This window comes from Diceros bicornis, chromosome 16 (assembly GCF_020826845.1).
Source record: "Diceros bicornis minor isolate mBicDic1 chromosome 16, mDicBic1.mat.cur, whole genome shotgun sequence".
In the NCBI taxonomy this organism is placed as follows: Eukaryota; Metazoa; Chordata; class Mammalia; order Perissodactyla; family Rhinocerotidae; genus Diceros; species Diceros bicornis.
The window spans coordinates 39,761,219-39,779,574 of record NC_080755.1 but is presented as its reverse complement, the minus strand read 5'-3'; the positions used below and the strand labels follow the sequence as shown (position 1 = coordinate 39,779,574).

Sequence of the window (18,356 nt, the reverse complement as noted above, 5' to 3'; positions counted from 1 at the left end):
GATACTGTTTTTTCCAAAAAGGTCTTATTAAAGATGCCTATAAAAGTATCTGTGGGTCAAATGGCATGTCTAGAATTTGCATTTAAATACTCAGGGTAAAAATAAATGTGTATATGAGTGGAGTGTGTATTTTGGGTGGGCTGAGGGTAGGGCCAGAGGCAAATGAAGCAAGATTGGCAACTTCTTGATAATTATTGAAGCTGATTGGTAGGTACTTACTGTTCTCTCTACTTTTGTGTATATTTGAAAATTTTCATAATATAAAGTAAAAAAGTAAATCCATCTTGGTAATATTAAAGTAGTAGTGATAATTAGTAAATTTGGGAAATCTTAAAGGACAACACTCAATCTTGGTCACAATTACAAGTAGGGTAGGATATCATCATAGCTTGTAACGAAAGTTTCTTTGAGTGTAGCTTTTATTAAAATGTTAGGTTGAGACTGGTGTGCTCCAACAGCCCTTATTTAGAAAGCTTTTAGATTTGCTCCAGAGGTCCTTTGTCAAATGAACTTTATTTTTGCTGTAGATATGGGAAATTGTTAGACATATGTGAAGGCTAAACATTTTATAAAATTCCAACCATATTTTATTCTCAATAACCAGATAACTGATGTTTGAGTGGAGGTGATGCTGATGGTCAGAGGGAGAATACAAGTTAACAGATAACTGAGAATTACCAGTGAACTCAAACTAGTCAAGTGGGGTAGAGAATAGATTTAAAATACCTTTGGAGATTAAGACTAGTACCATACTTGATTTTGAGTTGCTTATATTCACTGTTATTTTCCCCCTCCTTTTGCTCTATTCTTTGTGTCAAACTAACTTAAAACGTGGTTTCGTGTCTCAAATTCCAGTTGACAGAGTTCACATTTAGCTAGTTCATGAGTTATTTTTGTTATTTTGGCAGACCCTGTGCTATTGTTTTTATTTGGTTAACCTACCAGTGGACATATCAGAAGACAGAATTATCTTCCAGGCCCAAAAAAGGCAAAACAAAGTTTCATTCAAAATTACCCAGATACTGGTTTTGATATTCCTTGTGTTTATTGCTCATTGAACCAAGTCCTAGAGTCTCTATAAGAGGACTTTTTTTTAATGAGTTCTGTTTTTATTTCACTTAAACGGCTTTACATGGGCATAACCTTGCTCCATACACGTACTCTCCTCGATTCATTTCCCTTTTCTGTATTATAATGAAAGTGTCTTCTCCCCTGCTCAAACTCTTTTTAATGATTTGCAAAGTTTTGTTGCAAGTTGTAGATTACAAATTATCATGTGGATTCCCACTTAAAAATTATTATCCAACATCTTACAAGGCAGTGGAGAATGTTCCCTAGTTGTGATAGATAGAATGTGTTCCTTGTCTCTACTGTGTAATACCACCAATACTGTATTTCATTGTTTCTAAGGTACGTATTTTAGCATCCCTAAAATCCAAATGTGTCTTAAAAATGCTGGTGACCAGGTGGCAGCTGTGATGTGTTGCCGTTGCCTGTACTTGTACAACCTTGATGTTATTCCCATGCCATGACTAGTTAGCTGTGCTCCCTCGGTTTTTCAGTCAACAGATGATTTAAGAACATTTTGAGGAGCGTGAATCTTGGCTGTTGTCTGAAAACTTTTGATGGATAAATTCTCAAAACATCCATAGTGTATCAGCATTAACACACGCAATTAAGGGTGTCAGTGACTTGCAAGGAAATCTGAGAGGTGTTAGTGGAGTAGAATATAGTTTTTAGAAATACTTTTATCTCCAAAGCTCTTGGTGGCATATAGGAGAGTATCATGTGGAGAACATGCATTGATGACTGAGTGAAAATTGATTCAGGAGATTCTTCCGAATATTCAAAAGGAATATGTTAGCCAATTCATTTTGCTTATATTTCCTTGCTATGTATGCAGAAATAAGTAATGATCTACTAGTTTGCATCATGTAAGTGTTTTTTTCCTTCTCAATGGTATGTAGTTAAATTACATCACTGGCATTTTAGATTCAGTGAAATATGGTATCTGCTTTTCAATATGTAGATGTTTTTGCAACTGAGAAATTTTAATTTTCTAAGAAATGTATTTTGGTTTTGAAAATCACAAACTGAAAAGTCTTGTGGTAATTGAGAATTGGATGTACTGTGAATCAAAAATGAATACATTTGCTATTTAAAACAAATACTTGAGGACTAGAAGAAAGTAAAATACAGCATAAATAGCAGTATTATTAGAGCCATCAAGCTAATTTAATGCCAATTAAAATATTGATTACTCTTATTTGTTAATGTGATGTAACATCTTTCAAGATGTTAACATGACGTAACATGACATCTTTAAAGCTGACAATCTCTGTTCTACTCGGAGAGAAGGCGGTAGAGAGCACTTTTATTACTCACAAGATTTTAATAATTCCATTGAAATTCATTAATTTGTTCTTTTTTTAATTCCCAAAGTTTGTTCTCCCACTTTCCCACCCCCAGTATTTGAATGCATTTTGAATGGGAGCTCCTAAGATGAATCAGTACAAAGAAGGGCGACTTTATCTGTAAAGCCTGATTTCCTATAAAAAGGAAAATGGTTCATAACCAATATGGCAAGATGTCAGTATCTTTAATTTTAATGATGGAACATGGATTTTTTTTTTTAATACTTTTCTGAACTTGTGAAATATTTTGTAACTTTTTTAAAGGTCGTTTTCCTCTTTTAGATTGGTGACTTTAGGGTAAGGCCTGTATGACTTCCAGGATAAAATAAAAATAACTTAGTGTAACTGAAATTAGGCAAGGTCTTGGAGAAAAATATTTAATCTCCTACAGAGAATTTAACATTATTGTTTTTCTTATGATTATAGGGCTACGCACCACCACCTAAAAACGGGATTGAACAGAAGCGCCCCGGCCGCCCTTTGAATATTACTTCTTTGGTTAGGTTATCTTCTGCTGTGCCGAACCAGATTTCCATTTCTTGGGCATCAGAAATTGGAAAGGTAAAGATTCTCTCTTCTGGGTAGCATGAAACTGATCCCACTAGGAGTTGATTTATTTTGTTTTTTCTTAGGCTGCTAGCTCCAACTCTTTCAGTTTTCTTATTGTAATCTCTAAAAAGTGGTAATTTTCATTTTAGGATAGGGATGTGGAGATTCTTAAGGTTAAAAACTTCAAGGTTTCCTGAATGTCATCTCTTTATTTTCCTGGAAAGGAAATAAGTATAATTACAATATTTCTTAGGGCAATGGTTTAATCACAATTGTGCTTTTGTGTGTGTTTAAGTAGTATTTTAAGAAATTGGAAATTTGGGTGATATTATGTATTTATGGAGAGGAACAAAGAAAGCATTATTCTGCTTTGGGGGAAATAGTTAAATATACTCATCTTGTGATTAGAAATAATCTGTTCCAGCCTTTACATAAACAGCTGATACTTCAGATAACATGTGGGCAACTCGTATGAAAATATGTACTTAGAATTATATTATTTCCTCTATGCCTACAGGTTGCAAAACCTGGCTTTCTGCTGATTCTTAGTCTCAACATGCATTATATCAATTATGATCTAATGATTAATACAACAAAGGATTTTCGTTTTAGAATTACTTATTTATAGAACTGAAATAATAGAATGGCAGAAGAGATTTCAGTTAATTTCTGAACATCAACTTTTAATGTTGCTATTTCATAGAAATAAAGGATAATATTCCTATTTTCTGGACGGAGAGTTTGAGTCATACATTTGTAGTAGGAATTTTTTGGTTTTATCACCACAGTAATTGCAGAGCTGGACATCAAGAAGAATATTTTTGTATTAATCTTTGGACCGTAACAATGTTGCTGTTTCTTTAACTGTTGTTCTCTTGAGCTCTCATTTCTGATTTTTAGTATAACTTGTCAGTATTATCATAGGGCACTGAATCCTAGTATTTTTTCATTTGTACGAGCCGAATGTGTAGTGGTGAAGCGTTGGATAAGGATTCAGAAAATCTGGGCTTAGTCCCAGTGTGACCATTGTTTGATTTTGCAAAGTTGCTTAATTCTCTGAAGCCTACTTCCTATAAAGAATAAGTAAAATCTTGAGAGTGGGTGTTGTATACAAATGTAAGGGACATTTTGAATGAGCAAGTATTAATGTTTTAAAGTTTTGTGAGAGGAATTTGAACAGAAGAGTATATCGTTCTGAAGTGATTATTAACTTATAGATTTTTTGAATAAATGATTGTAGACATTGTAGACCTGTCAGTTTTTTTAACCACATAATGGGAATAATTTTCTTTCCTTGTAATTAAAATGATCAGTTGACTTAAAATTTGCACAATATATTGGGTATTCAGATATTTAAAAGGACTGTTGCAGGACATTAAAAAATGATGTTTAAAATATTTGGTTTGGCAGCTATTTAAAGTATTTTGTTTATTGTAGAATCTGATTGAATGACTATATGTAGTGAAATGGTAAGGTAGAGTTTTAGCTTTTAGGTAAAATTATATTTCATCTCTTCATAGCTCTATAAATAGCTAACGAAGTTTCCTTTGTGCCAGATCTTAGAGGTACGGGATTGGACACTATTATTTTTTGGCCTTGTCTTTTTGATTTTTATCATTTCTTTATGTATCTTATTTACTACAGTAGCTATCCCTTCCCCTGTAAAATGCCCATTTGGGAACAGGAGTTAATTTGTCAAAGTTTTTCTCAGAAGAAAACTGATTTGGGGTTCATTTGAATGACTTGCTAAGGTTGCGTAGCAGGTGGACTCTTCTGCCAGAATTAGAACTTTGGAACTCTGGATTTGAAGTGTTAATTCAGACCACTGGTGTTTGAACTTTGTTTTTGCAGTGGAACCCATTTTTCAATGAAAATATTATGAGAGCCATGTTATATAAAAACAGAACAATTCTCGTTAAAAGTGGGCATGGGAGAGTATGTTCTCATTCCTACCATGTCGCCCCTAAGATACTAGTTTTGCTAACTTAGAAACACAGTTGGAAAACCACTGATCTAAGTTATCTTTCACACGGATGTTTTGAAGTGATAAGTGATTGAGAAATACCTTTAATATGACTGAGCTTTTATTTTCCCTAAAGTAGCTGAGTTGATTTTGTTCCCTTCTCAGTCATTGACCTTCCTGTGAAAGTTATTTTGAATGTCATTTGTAGAAACCAGAGTTTCTTAGACAAGTATTTTATGTAAACAAAGAGACTATTATCTCTCATCTTTAATACAGATTATCTTTCTTTGTAGAATTACTCCATGTCTGTATATCTTGTACGACAGCTCACATCAGCCATGTTATTACAGAGATTAAAAATGAAAGGTATTAGAAACCCTGATCATTCCAGAGCACTAAGTAAGTAATGTTTGTAAGACTGCGTGTATGAGATGCTTTAATGGGGGGAAAAAAAAGCCTCACATATACATCAATCAATATGGGAACAATTATTAGAAACCTAAAATGAATTTTGAGTTTAAAAATAATCTTAAGGGCCCGTCCCGTGGCTTAGCCGTTAAGTGCGTGCGCTCCTCTACTGGTGGCCCGGGTTCGGATTCCGGCCGTGCACTGACGCACCGCTTGTCTGGCCATGCTGAGGCCGCGTCCCGCATACAGCAACTAGAAGGATGTGCAAGTATGACATACAACTATCTACTGGGGCTTTGGGGGAAAAAAAGAAAAGGAGGAGGATTGGCAACAGATGTTAGCTCAGAGCCAGTCTTCCTCAGCAAAAAGAGGAGGATTAGCATAGATGTTAGCTCAGGGCTGATCTTCACAAAAAAAAAAAAATAATAATAATCTTAAGAATAGATCCCTGTAAATTGAAAAACCCTTCTCTTAAAAACCACTCCCAAGAGCATCAATTTTAAATCTCAATTGGCTGATTTTTGATCTTTTCATGAAAACTTATTTAGGTAAATGTCAGCTTGATGGTAGTTTTGATGCATACATTGACTTGAGAAAAGGAAAGCAAGTCTTCAAAACCTCCAGTGTGTAACAGAATGTATATTTTAAAAAATGTAGGTAAGAAGCTCTTTTTGCAAAAGAAATGTTGATATCTATCAACAATATTTGCCTTCTAAGATGTTTTATTTTGTACTTTTGCTTTCATAATGTGTAATAATAGGTAGAGAAAAAAGTCTAACCCAAACTGTAAATAATTCAGCTCAGTTACCAAATTTAATTGAACAAGACATTTTTCTGGCAAAGAGAATATTTTTTCACCCAATTACCTCCCATACCACTGAATGAACCAGAAAAGAGAAAAGGATCCCTAGATTGAGAAAGGAGCCAAGTAGGGCTATTGAAATGGTATTTTGTCTCTTATACCATTTCTTATCTCCTCAAATAGCACAGTAGTGATCTTCCTGCCTGGAGCTGAAAGCCAGGGCAGCTGTTCCATAATTTTTCTTGCCCCGCTTCAGTTCCACTGTCTCCAGTTTCAGTCCCATTCTCCCTATAATGTGAGAATTAGGCATCTGAAGGAGATGTATATATTTTTTAGCTTGGATATACAGTACCTTTTATACATTACCTGGTGAATGAAATCACACATTACCACATCCATAGTAGTTTTCGGTTGTCAAAGGGAGTATAAGAATATTTTTACCTTTTCTACTTACAAATTTAACAATTGTTGGAAACAACCAATACTCCCTAATAAAAAGTCATGAATGTGTGTTAGAAAAGCATTGAAGCTCAGAGTACTGCTGCTTTCCAATTCCTTTCCTAATTGTTGTATTGTTCTTTAGTGTTAAACAGTTTTCTGGTTTGAAACTCTTCCTTAACTGCAATTTTACTTTTAAAAAGAAAATTTAAAAATTCAGTTAGGGGCCAGCCCGGTGGCACAGTGGTTAAGTGTGAACGCTCCGCTTCAGCAGCCTGAGGTTTGCAGGTTCGGATCCTGGGCATGGACCGACGCACCGCTTGTCAAGCCATGCTGTGGCGGCGTCCCATATAAAGTAGAGAAAAATGGGCACAGATGTTAGCCCAGGGCCAGTCTTCCTCAGCAAAAAGATGAGGATTGGCATCGGACTAGCTCAGGGCTAGTCTTCCTCACAAAAAAAAACAAACATTCAATTAAACATGATCTAGAGTTTGCAAATTTGTAATTCTTTAACCTAATAATGGAAGTATGATTGTTTTCAATACGTTAATACTGAACATTTTATTTTTGTAGTTTCTGGTGCTATTCAAAGTGTTTGGGAAATTTTAAATAAGATGTATGTTTCTATAATTCTGCTCATATGTCACAATTAATTAAAAAAACTTCTTTTATTATCATTTTTCCTTCTTTTTAAAGTTAAAGAAAAACTTACTGCAGATCCTGATAGTGAAATTGCTACAACTAGCCTTCGTGTATCCTTGATGTGCCCTGTAAGTAAAGCAACACAACGTTCTGGAGTGTTTTACTTTTTATAAATTACTAATTTTCCTACAAAAGTTAAGTGTGGGAATGAATGGTATATTATGATAGAATTCTGAATTTTTGTTGTTTTCCCATTAAGGAATCTTCATGATTAAGCATTACAATTCCAAAGAATGCAAACATTCTTCAGGCAATAACTAACCAAGAAGAGACCTAAAAGAATATTGTATCCAAGAGGGAAAAGAGCTTTAGGTTCAGAATAATCTGTCACAATTAATGCTATAAATAATCTGCAGCTAATAATAAACATATTGTGTTGGCTCCTTTTATCAGAATATAAACGGTATTGAAAAATAGCAGTAAAATTACTGGGACCTAATAAATGCTAATTGAGGGTTCTGGTTTAATGAGTTAAAACATATGATGTCTTAATCTGTTTGTAATGTGCTTTTAAATTGCACAGTAATTTTTATTTTATATCTCCTTACATAGAGACTGTGGGGGAGAAATCAGTGAACAACTCTGAGATCTTCCTGTGTGTTTAGTACTGAGCTAATTGTGGGAGAAAATACCAAAGACTTGATAAGAAGTTGTCAGAAAGCTAATAGTCTAGTTTGAGAGTTTAAAACCAGCTCGCATGAAAAGGCAGCAGACTCTGCTTACCACATATAATCGTGCTATTGGAGTACCAAAGAAGAGATGGAAGAAGTCAGGAATAGTGGATGAAGGCTTCTTGAAAATCAGTAGTGTTGAAGGGGACCCTTTCCAGATGAGTGGAACTTTATGAATCAGGAATTTATAATGTAGTCTGGGGGGCATCTGGTGACCAGCCACCATTGTGAGAAATGTACAGGTTTTTTTTTTTTTTTTTATGAGGAAGATCAGCCCTGAGCTAATATCCATGCCAATCCACCTCTTTTTGCTGAGGAAGACTGGCCCTGAGCTAACATCTGTGCCGATCTTCCTCCACTTTATGTGGGATGCCACCACAGCGTGGCCTGACAAGCGGTGTGTCGGTGCATGCCCGGGATCCAAACTTGGGCTGCCAGCAGCAGAGTGCATGCACTTAACCGCTACGCCACGGGGGTGGCCCCTGAAAATGTATAGTTTTTTAAATGGAGAGAGAGTTGTGTCGGGGTGGGAGGGATAATTTGTTGCGTTCCTCCTATAGGCTCCTTATTTAACTGTCTTAGCAAACCGGTATGGAGAGGTTGTTCCCATTTTGCAGATGAGGAAACTGAGACTGAAAGGGATTGGCTAACCCAAACCACACAGTTAGTAGAACAAGGATAATACCGTATTGCCAGATTGGGCTAAAAGATAAATATCCTGATTATAACTCTACCTCTCTTATCAGCAGAGAAAGTGGTGTTTGCAGATATATTTCTTTCTGAAGCTTTATATTTTATCATCGTTAACTAAAACTAACTTACCTTTATTGAAAAGGAATAGAATTACATGAAATTGGGATTGCTTAGAAATAGGGAACCTGTGGTTATCAAACCCAGAGAGAAGGTCTGCAGTCCCAGCAGGGGGAGGATGTTAATACCCTGCGGTGGTGACGGAGCCCTAGAGGGCATATGTTTGCACCCAGGACCTCCTCTAGGAGCAAATTGTAAGCAAACCTTTAGACGTGAGTTCTTTTGAGTATCTTCACATTACCTTTTTCCTCCCTCTCGTGTTAAAATTGATGTTAAATTGAAACACATGAAAGTGCCATTTTGTTGGTCAAAAACAGTCAGATATTGTCACTTTCTTGTGGTTTAACCCTAGTATATTCAGCAAATTTTAATTTGCCAGCTATATTCTAGGCACAGTCACTATATGGGAGGGGAACTCATGTCACCTTTTATGTTTTAGTATGTCAGACTATTCTGTTAGGAAGGAAAGTGTTTCTACACAATTTACCTAAGGAGTTCTATAGTTACACAATGCCATTTTCTGTAAATCTTATTTTCTTGGACCTGTTTTTGTCCTTTTTTTCCTTCAACAGCTGTACCATTCTATATGAGAACAACCAAAACAAAACACAATAGCCAAATGTACTAGTGGATTCTCAGGCTTTCAAAATAGTGTAAGTGGTATATCAGAGTGGTTAGGATTCCTCCTATGTAAGAATAGGGAGCAGTTCTTTCAAATGTGTCAATTTGATTAAAATTGACAGTTTTAAGAAAATTAACATTTCAATTATTTGATGAAATGAAGTAACAAGATCCTGTTTTAAGTTCATTAAATGTTTTCTTTCTCTGCTTACTGGTGACAGCGGGTCTGTTTCTGAGACTATCTTTTGAGCTTTTCCTCAGTATTCATCCTACCTGATTTTTTCAGAGCACTTTCTTTTTTTTTTTAATCAATGTGGAAGTAAGTTGGTGATGGGTAGAAAGAAAGACTATGATAGCTAACAAGATTTTTTTTTTTTATTGAGGTAACATTGGTTTATAACATCATATAAATTTCAGGTGTACTCAGAGCACTTTTTAAGAAAAGAATGAATGGTACTCTTCAGGCTGAGGTAGTGTTAACATAAAGTTGGGTAGCTAACTGTAGTATATGATATGTGTTAGAAGATCAAACACAGGTATTTTGATCAAATGTAATGGATGGAGGAGAGACAGATGATGAAAGTAGTTTTTGAGGAAGAGACAGTTGAAGAAAGAGGTTGAAGAAAGCAGAATCGAGTATAGCCAGCTGACTGGAAATAACACAGGGCTGGTGCGGTGACGAGAAATGGAGAAGAAAAAAATGGATCATGGACACTTGGAAGGATAAGAGGTGAACCCTGGGTTTATTAGGCAATGATAGCTTGAGATGGTGAAAGAAATGGTGTTATGTTTCACAGTATGTTTATAAAATGATTTAGAGTAGACAAGAGTCTAGATAGGGAGCATGGTCCAAAGCCTCTGTTCTTGAGACCTAAGAAAGGTAATTTTACAGCAGTTATTGAAGAGGGATCTTATTAAGTGTGCAGAATTATACTTCTCAACACAGTATTGGGATTTTACTCAGGAGTTTTATTTTGGTGATGCATTAGCTTGTGATTTTGTCTGTCCTGTAGAGGTGGGCTGGGTGACTGGGGTTAGAAAAGGGAACTAGGTTTGATTTTCCCTCTCAAGATTCCGACTAATATGTTTTTAAAAAAAAAAAAGGTTCTGTGGCTACAACAGTTTGGAACCACTGATTTGTGCTATTTTTACTTAATAAACTCTTAATTTAGATAGATACTAACTAGTCTACATTGAAGTGAAAATCAGTTTAGATACTACTTGCTTAACAATTTATTAATAAGAAAAGTGTATTGGTTAGACATCATTTCATTCATAAAAACAATAAGTTTCAAAACAGCACCGTTCTGACTAAATAGATTTTAGCACATTCAAATCTTTTTTTATTAACATGCCATAATCAGTATTAGTAAATTGATCAGATTTGCCAGATAGTAATAAATGCCTTCTTGACTTGAGAAATGCTCATTAATTCTTGCAAGACACTAGAGTAGGATTAAATTTAGGATCAGCAACTTTTGTAGTCCTGAATGTTGTCATTTCTGTATGCTGTGGAAATTCTAAGGCAGTGACAGGAGAGATGAAGATAGCATAGAAGAAGAAAAAGAAAAAAAGCAACAGTTTGCAGAGTGTGGCTCAGAAATACCTGGGAGTCCCTGAGACTTTGGAGAGGTCCACAAAGTCAAAACTATTTTTATAATAGTTTAATAATAAATATTAAAATAATTATTTTATAATATATATAAAATATATAATATTTTATAATAATTTTATAATAGACAAATTTTTAAATTTGTCCTTTTTTTGCTCTCCTTCTCTCTTGAGTAGCCAGTGATGTTTAACAGGGGTTACCTGATGGGTGGTGATGTCATTGCTCTGATGGCTGATGGAAAGTGTACTTGCATTTTCTTGTGTTTTAAAAATGTCTATTTTAATTTATAATACAATAAATATTGATAAATATAACCTACATACATAAAAACTCTTTGAGGTTCTCAATTTAAGAGTGTAAAGGGATTCTGAAACCAAAAGTTTGAGAACTAGTAGCCTAGGGCCGGCCCCGTGGCTTAGCTGTTAAGTGTGCACGCTCCACTGCTGGCGGCCTGGGTTCGGATCCCGGGTACTCACCGAGGCACGGCTTCTCCAGCCATGCTGAGGCCGCGTCCCACATACAGCAACTAGAAGGATGTGCAACTGTGACATACAACTATCTACTGGGGCTTTGGGGGAAAAAATAAATAAATAAAATTATAAAAAAAAAAAGAACTAGTAGCCTAAAAAAACCATAGCAGGCTGAGTTAGAACATTATTTTAAAGAAACAAATTATAAAAATTGACAGTACCTCCTTTATTATAAAATTGTTCAGTAGAACAGAAAGAAAAATGAAAATTTTAAATTATTAAGGTCTATTATTCTAGAAACATTATTTTAGTAACATTATTACTAATAGTATATATATCTTTTTAGATTTAACTCTGTTCATAATCATATGTATGTTTATTGGAAAAAATATTGTGATATATATACTATTTTATGGTTTACTGTTTTTTTAATTAACAGTGTATCTTAAATATATTAATATGTGTAGATCTATCTTATTTTTTATCACTATAGGCATATTGTTGAAAGGTATGGTGTAACTTACTTGTTCAACCTTTTTTAGTGATTATTTGGGCTATTTCTACACACCGATTGTGTAAAAAAGCGATGATGGAAAATTCCTAAATGAAACACCAGCCAGCAGAATCCAGTGCAATTTTAAAAGAATAATATGTGCTAACAAAGGGATGCCTCTTAGGAATGCAAGTGGAGTTTGATTTTAGAAAATCTATTAAAACTTTTTATTATTAATCATTAAAAGAGGAAAAAAAACCCTGTGATCTTCTCATTAGGTGCAGAATAGATATTTAGTCAGCATCCATTCCTAGTAGAACAAAAACCGTTAGCAAAATAGGAAAAGGTAGGTAATTAAACTAGCACCGTGTATAATGTTATAAAACTAGGAGCATTCTCATGAAAGTGAGAAAACATTTGGATGTGTTATAGCTCCGCCAACTGTGTCTCAGTGAATGTGTTGTTTTTAGCCTCTGGTAGCCTTGGCATCTTCATTTCAAAAGTAGAAATATAGATAGTAGTCTTTCTGGAGTCATAGGATTGTTATGAGAATTATATGAAATTTATATAAATGTCCTTAGTACACTGTAAGAGTCTACATTACTTAAGGGATAATTTGTTATTAAACGCAGAGAAACTATAGAAGCAAATATTGCAAAAAGAGAAATTGCTTCAGGTTCCATTCTTACTTTTTTTCTGTCTTAAATAATGAGTTATATTGTATGACGTACTTGCACAAATCACTATAACTTCTAAGGTCCCTTTTAGAAATCTAGTTCAACACGTGGGTAGAGGTGGTATAGCACAGTGATAAGAGTGTGGACTCTGGAGCCAGAGCTTCTCGGTTCAAATATTGCCTCTGCCACTTTCTAACTTTGTAATGTTAGTCAAGTTACTTAGCTTCTTTGTGCTTCAGTTTCCTCCTATATAAAATGGGGATGATAATATATATCAACTGTATAGTGTAGTTGTTAGGTTTAAATGTAAATGTTACTAGCATTAATGTAAAGTACTCAACATTGTACTTTGCATGTAGGTAGAACCATGTAATTGTTAGTTACTGCTATGATGATGAATTGGCTAAATTATTTTCTTTTTAAATTACAAGATAACCAAATGTTTATTTTAGAAGAAAGAAATTACAGATAAACCAAAAGGAAAAAACATGTCCTAAAAATCCTACCCCTTACGCACAGTTAACTGTTATAATTTTTCTATGAACTCCTCAGACTTTATAGTGCAGATGGAAGTGCTTCCCTCTTTCCTTCCTTTCTTTTTGCCACTTTTCCATTTTTTTCTCCATTCACTCTACCATCTGGTCAACAAATAGTGAGTACATGCTGCGTGCTAGGTGCTGTGCATAGACTTTGTCCTTGAAGGGCTTAGAGACTAGTGGGAGAAACAGATTTTCAATTACAGAGCTGGTTATAAACTGAGAGTTTTTTTGTGTAAAGGAAATATACAGGGAGCTTTGAAAGGCTATACAGGAAGATGTGATCTAATCTAATCTGGGTATTGTGTATGTCTTGATGTTGGTATACCTGCATCAACTGGAGTAAGAATTGAACCAGAGCACTATAGTTATACAAAAGTATATTGAAACAGTGGCACATGGTTGTATAAAAGTAAAAAATTTTTATAAATGAAAAATATATTTGCAATTAATATCACATACACGAGGCTGATTAATATAGAGCTCCCATAAATAGATACTTAAGATTAATAACCAAATGGAAAATGAGAAAAGGTTATGAACAGACAGTTCTTGGAAACAGAAATGACTCTTAGAAGAAAAAAATAGAGGCTCAACTTTATAATAAGAGAAATGTAGTTCACAACTATAACGGGGTATTTTTCACCTATCAGATTGGCAGAGATTAAAGGATTCAGTAGTACTATATTGACAAGGTCAAGGGGAACCAAGCACATTAATGCATATATATGCATAAATCAGTAAGTAACCTCTGTGGAAGATATATCGTCAATGTGAAAAAAATCACAAATGCACTTTCCTTTTGACCCAAAAATTTCACCTCTAGGAATTTGTCCTATAGATATTTGTTGCAGCATTACTTGTAGTAATAAAATATTAGAAACAGTTTAAATGTCCATCCCTAGGGAGGGTACTGGTTAAATAAATAATCATCCTTCATATCAATTATGATACCTTCATAGTGTAATAGCTTTTTATATTCTGATACATGTGAAACAGTCCCCAAGTTATGCGACAGAAGTGCAGAATTGTGTGTATATTGTGTGCTACCATTTGTGGGAACATGTTTTTTAAAATACATATTTGATTATGCATGAGAGGACATGCAAGAGATGGACAACAGTTGTTCCCTCTCAATAGGGGAATGGGTGAGAAGCAGACGTGTTTTCATTGTATATTTATGTTTTTCTACCTGTGAATTTACGTCTTACCTATTTTCAAGAAGTGAAATGGTCCTTTAAAAATCATAGGGCAATCAATGAATACTAATAAAATATATAGTGATCTTGATGGAAATAAATTCTGGTTTGAATTTCTTTTTCATTTTAATCTTCTTGTATGACTTCTTCAGAGTTTTATGACTGGCTGTTCCCTTTGAGGCTTTGTTCTCCTTTCTGAGGTGCTTTCCCATGTTGTCGTCCCTGTCCTGTAGTTAGGGAAAATGAGGCTGACAATCCCATGCCGTGCAGTGACTTGTACACATCTACAGTGTTTTGATGCTGCCCTTTATCTGCAAATGAATGAGAAGAAGCCCACCTGGATTTGTCCTGTGTGTGACAAAAAAGCTGCCTATGAAAGTCTAATTTTAGATGGGTGAGTATATCCCAACCTAGCTATTAGCTATATCTGCATTCAGTATGACCTCATAAAAATTCTACTCTAGCATAAAGTCCAGATATTTGTGTTTTCTGCTTTATACTTAATTGTACTCAATCTTATTTTTACACTGTGGTTAGTGGCCCTTTTATCTTCATAATATGATTTTTTGGGGGGACAAGAGAGTGTGTAGCTTCCTTTTCTTTCTGCTTTCTGAGATTATATTTCATAGCCTATAGGAAAGAGGGGAAAGTCCACTTAGAGATGTCATATTGCTTACCTAGAACTTCGTAAGGAGCAGCTAGGGTCTGTGTAAAAATGCAGAACAGGTGGTAGGGTAGATAGAGTTGTGTTTCAAAGCCGGTAAGTTCAAAACTGGAATTCACGCCCAGGTTTTTCTGACTCTGGATCCCAGACTTTTCAGCATTCTCTCATATCTATTGCATATGTCAGAATTTAGAAAATGATATGAACTAACTGTCACTGAGTGAGGTACCCTTTCTTTTGAATAACACTTTTTAGAAAAAACTTGCATATATCATCCATGCACCACTGGAAGATTTAGGAAATAGAATTAATGAAAAGATTAAAATAAAATCATCAACATTCCATCCATAGGGTGATGTCTTTGTTATTGATGTATTAAAACGATTGAAATCATGCTTTACATAATCATTTGTATGTACATATGATTTTTACTCAATATAGAGTGAAAAATATCCTAGATCTTTAAAGATACTTTCACAGCATTCTTTTTGCTAAGTTTTAAAAGAGTATTACTGTAGAGAGGAATGAGGCAATGAAGAGTTTACGAGACTTTCACTTTTCTGTCTCTGAACTTTTACTTAACTGGGTTTTTACTTTTTAAATCTTTTTAACTTATTTTGAAATAATTTCAAACCTCCAAAGAAGTTGCAACAGGAGCACAAAGAACCTCCCATGTAACTTTGACCCAGATGCATCAGTTGATAACATTCTGCCATATTTGTTTTATCACATTCCCTGTTAATATACATATATACACACACATTTTTGGTGTGTGCATCTATGTGTAGAGAGAAAGAGATGATAATTATTACTATTTTCAGAATTGTTTTGAACCCTTGGAGAGTAAGTTGCATATGTCGTGTCCCTTTGCCCATTAATATTTTAGAGTTGTTTCCTAAATACTTGATATTCTATTATATGGGTATACTACTAATCGTTTAAAACGTTGTTTCTCTTATTGCCTATGTCATTTGCTTCTAGTTTTTCTGTTTTAAGTTGCCTTGTGATATGAACATTTTTAAAGCTGTTTTTTGTGTATGTCTATGGAGTTTTTCCTTAAGTTCTTAGAAATTGAACTGCTCAATCAAAGAGAATATATAATTTTAAAGGTTTTAGGGGCCGCCCCTGTGGCTTAGTGGTTAAGTGCACGCGCTCTGCTACTGGTGGCTCGGGTTCGGATCCCGGGCGCACACCGACGCACTGCTTGTCCGGCCATGCTGAGGTGGCGTCCCACATACGGCAACTAGAAGGATGTGCAACTATGACATACAACTATCTACTGGGGCCTAGGGGAGAAAAAGGGGAAAAAAAAAAAAGGAGGAGGATTGGCAATAGATGTTAGCTCAGGGCTGGTCTTTCTCAGGAAAAAAAAAAAAGAGGAGGATTGGCATAGATGTTAGCTCCAGGCTGATCTTCCTCAAAAAAAAAAAAAAAAAAAAGCTTTTACTATTTATTGTTAAGAAGCTTTCCAGAAGGAGTAAACTATTTTATTCTCCAAGTCACTTCACTCTCCTGCTAGCAGTGTATTAGAAGCTCACTTCTCAGACTTCTTAGGAACCATACACATTATGTTAAATCTTATTTTTAAAATACATTTACCAATTTCCTAGTTGAAAAGATTTCTTATTGTTTTGATTTCTGTTTCTTATAAGAATTATCAAACATTCTTCATCCATATATTGGTTGTTATATTTCACAAATTGCCTCTTAATGTTCTTTTTTTTTTGGTTTCATTTTTCTATGTGGGTTCGTCTTTTTCTTACTGATTTATAAGTGGTCATATATATTGAGGATATAAATTTGTCTGTCCATATGTGCCAAATATATTTTCCTGGTTTGTTTGCTTTCTAATTGTATTTTTTTTTTTACTTTATTTATTTATTTTTAATTTTTTAATTTATTGCAGTAACATTGGTTTATAACATTGTGTAAATTGCAGGTGTACATCATTATACTTCTGTTTCTGCATACATTACATCATGTTCACCACCCAAATACTAATTACAACCCATCACCACACACATGTGCCGAATTATCCCTTTCGCCCTCCCCCCTCCCCGCTTCCCCTCTGGTAACCACCAATCCAATCTCTGTCTCTATGTGTTTGTTTATTGTTGTTATTATCTACTACTTAATGAAGGAAATCATACGGTATTTGACCTTCTCCCTCTGACTTATTTTGCTTTGCATAATACCGGAAATGTCCATCCATGTTGTCACAAATGGCTGGATTTCATCGTTTCTTATGGCTGAGTAGTATTCCATTGTGTATATATACCATATCTTCTTTATCCATTCGTCCCTTGATGGGCACTTAGGTTGCTTCCAAGTCTTGGCTATTGTGAATAACACCGCAGTGAACACAGGGGTGCATGTATCTTTATGCAATGGTGTTTTCAAGTTCTTTGGATAAATACCCAGCAGTGGAATAGCTGGATCATGTGGTAGTTCTATCCTTGATTTTTTGAGGACTCTCCATACTGTTTTCCATAGTGGCTGCACCAGTTTGCAGTCCCACCAGCAGTGTATGAGAGTTCCCTTCTCTCCACATCCTCTCCAACATATGTTGTTTTCTGTCTTGTTAATTATAACCATTCTGACAGGCATGAGGTGATATCTCATTGTAGTTTTGATTTGCATTTCCCTGATAGTTAATGATTTTGAACATCTTTTCATGTGTCTGTTGGCCATCTGTATATCTTCTTTGGAGAAATGTCTGTTCAGGTCTTTTGCCCATTTTTTAATTGGGTTGTTAGTTTTTTTTGTTGTTGAGATGCATGAGTTCTTTATATATTTTGGAGATTAAGCCCTTATCAGATGTATGGTTTGCAAATATCTTCTCCCAATTGTTAGGTTGTCTTTTCGTTTTGTTGATGGTTTCCTTTGCTGTGCAGAAGCTTTTTAGTTTGATGTAGTCCCATTTGTTTATTTTTCTATTGTTTCTCTTGCCCGTTCAGACATGGTGCTTGAAAATGTGTTGCTAAGACCCATGTCGAAGAGCGTACTGCCTATGTTTTCTTCTAGAAGTTTCATAGTTTCAGGTCTTACATTCAAGTCTTTAATCCATTTGGAGTTAATTTTTGTGTATGGTGTAAGGTAAGGGTCTACTTTCATTTTTTTGCATGTGGCTATCCAGTTTTCCCAACACCATTTGTTGAAGAGACTTTTTTTCTCCATTGTATGTTCTTGGCTCCTTTGTCAAAGATTAGGTGTCCATAGATGTGTGGGTTTATTTCTGGGCTTTCGATTCTATTCCATTGATCTGTGTGTCTGTTTTTGTGCCAGTACCATGCTGTTTTGGTTACCATAGCTTTGTAGTATATTTTG

The 18,356-nt window shown here is 34.9% G+C and overlaps 1 protein-coding gene across 8 annotated transcripts in view; it reads left to right on the top strand.

Moving 5' to 3' along the window:
* Nucleotides 1-18,356, top strand: part of PIAS2 (protein inhibitor of activated STAT 2) — a 98,817-nt gene that overhangs the window by 49,398 nt on the left and 31,063 nt on the right. For all 8 annotated transcript variants that reach the window (XR_009222450.1, XM_058557050.1, XM_058557046.1 and 5 more), the window contains 4 exons: nt 2,841-2,975; nt 5,220-5,325; nt 7,271-7,344; nt 14,599-14,759. Coding sequence is in view for 7 of the 8 variants with exons in the window: in XM_058557050.1 (XP_058413033.1) it covers nt 2,841-2,975; nt 5,220-5,325; nt 7,271-7,344; nt 14,599-14,759 (476 nt within the window). In the remaining variant the exon portion in view is untranslated. The remainder of the gene's footprint in view (nt 1-2,840; nt 2,976-5,219; nt 5,326-7,270; nt 7,345-14,598; nt 14,760-18,356) is intronic.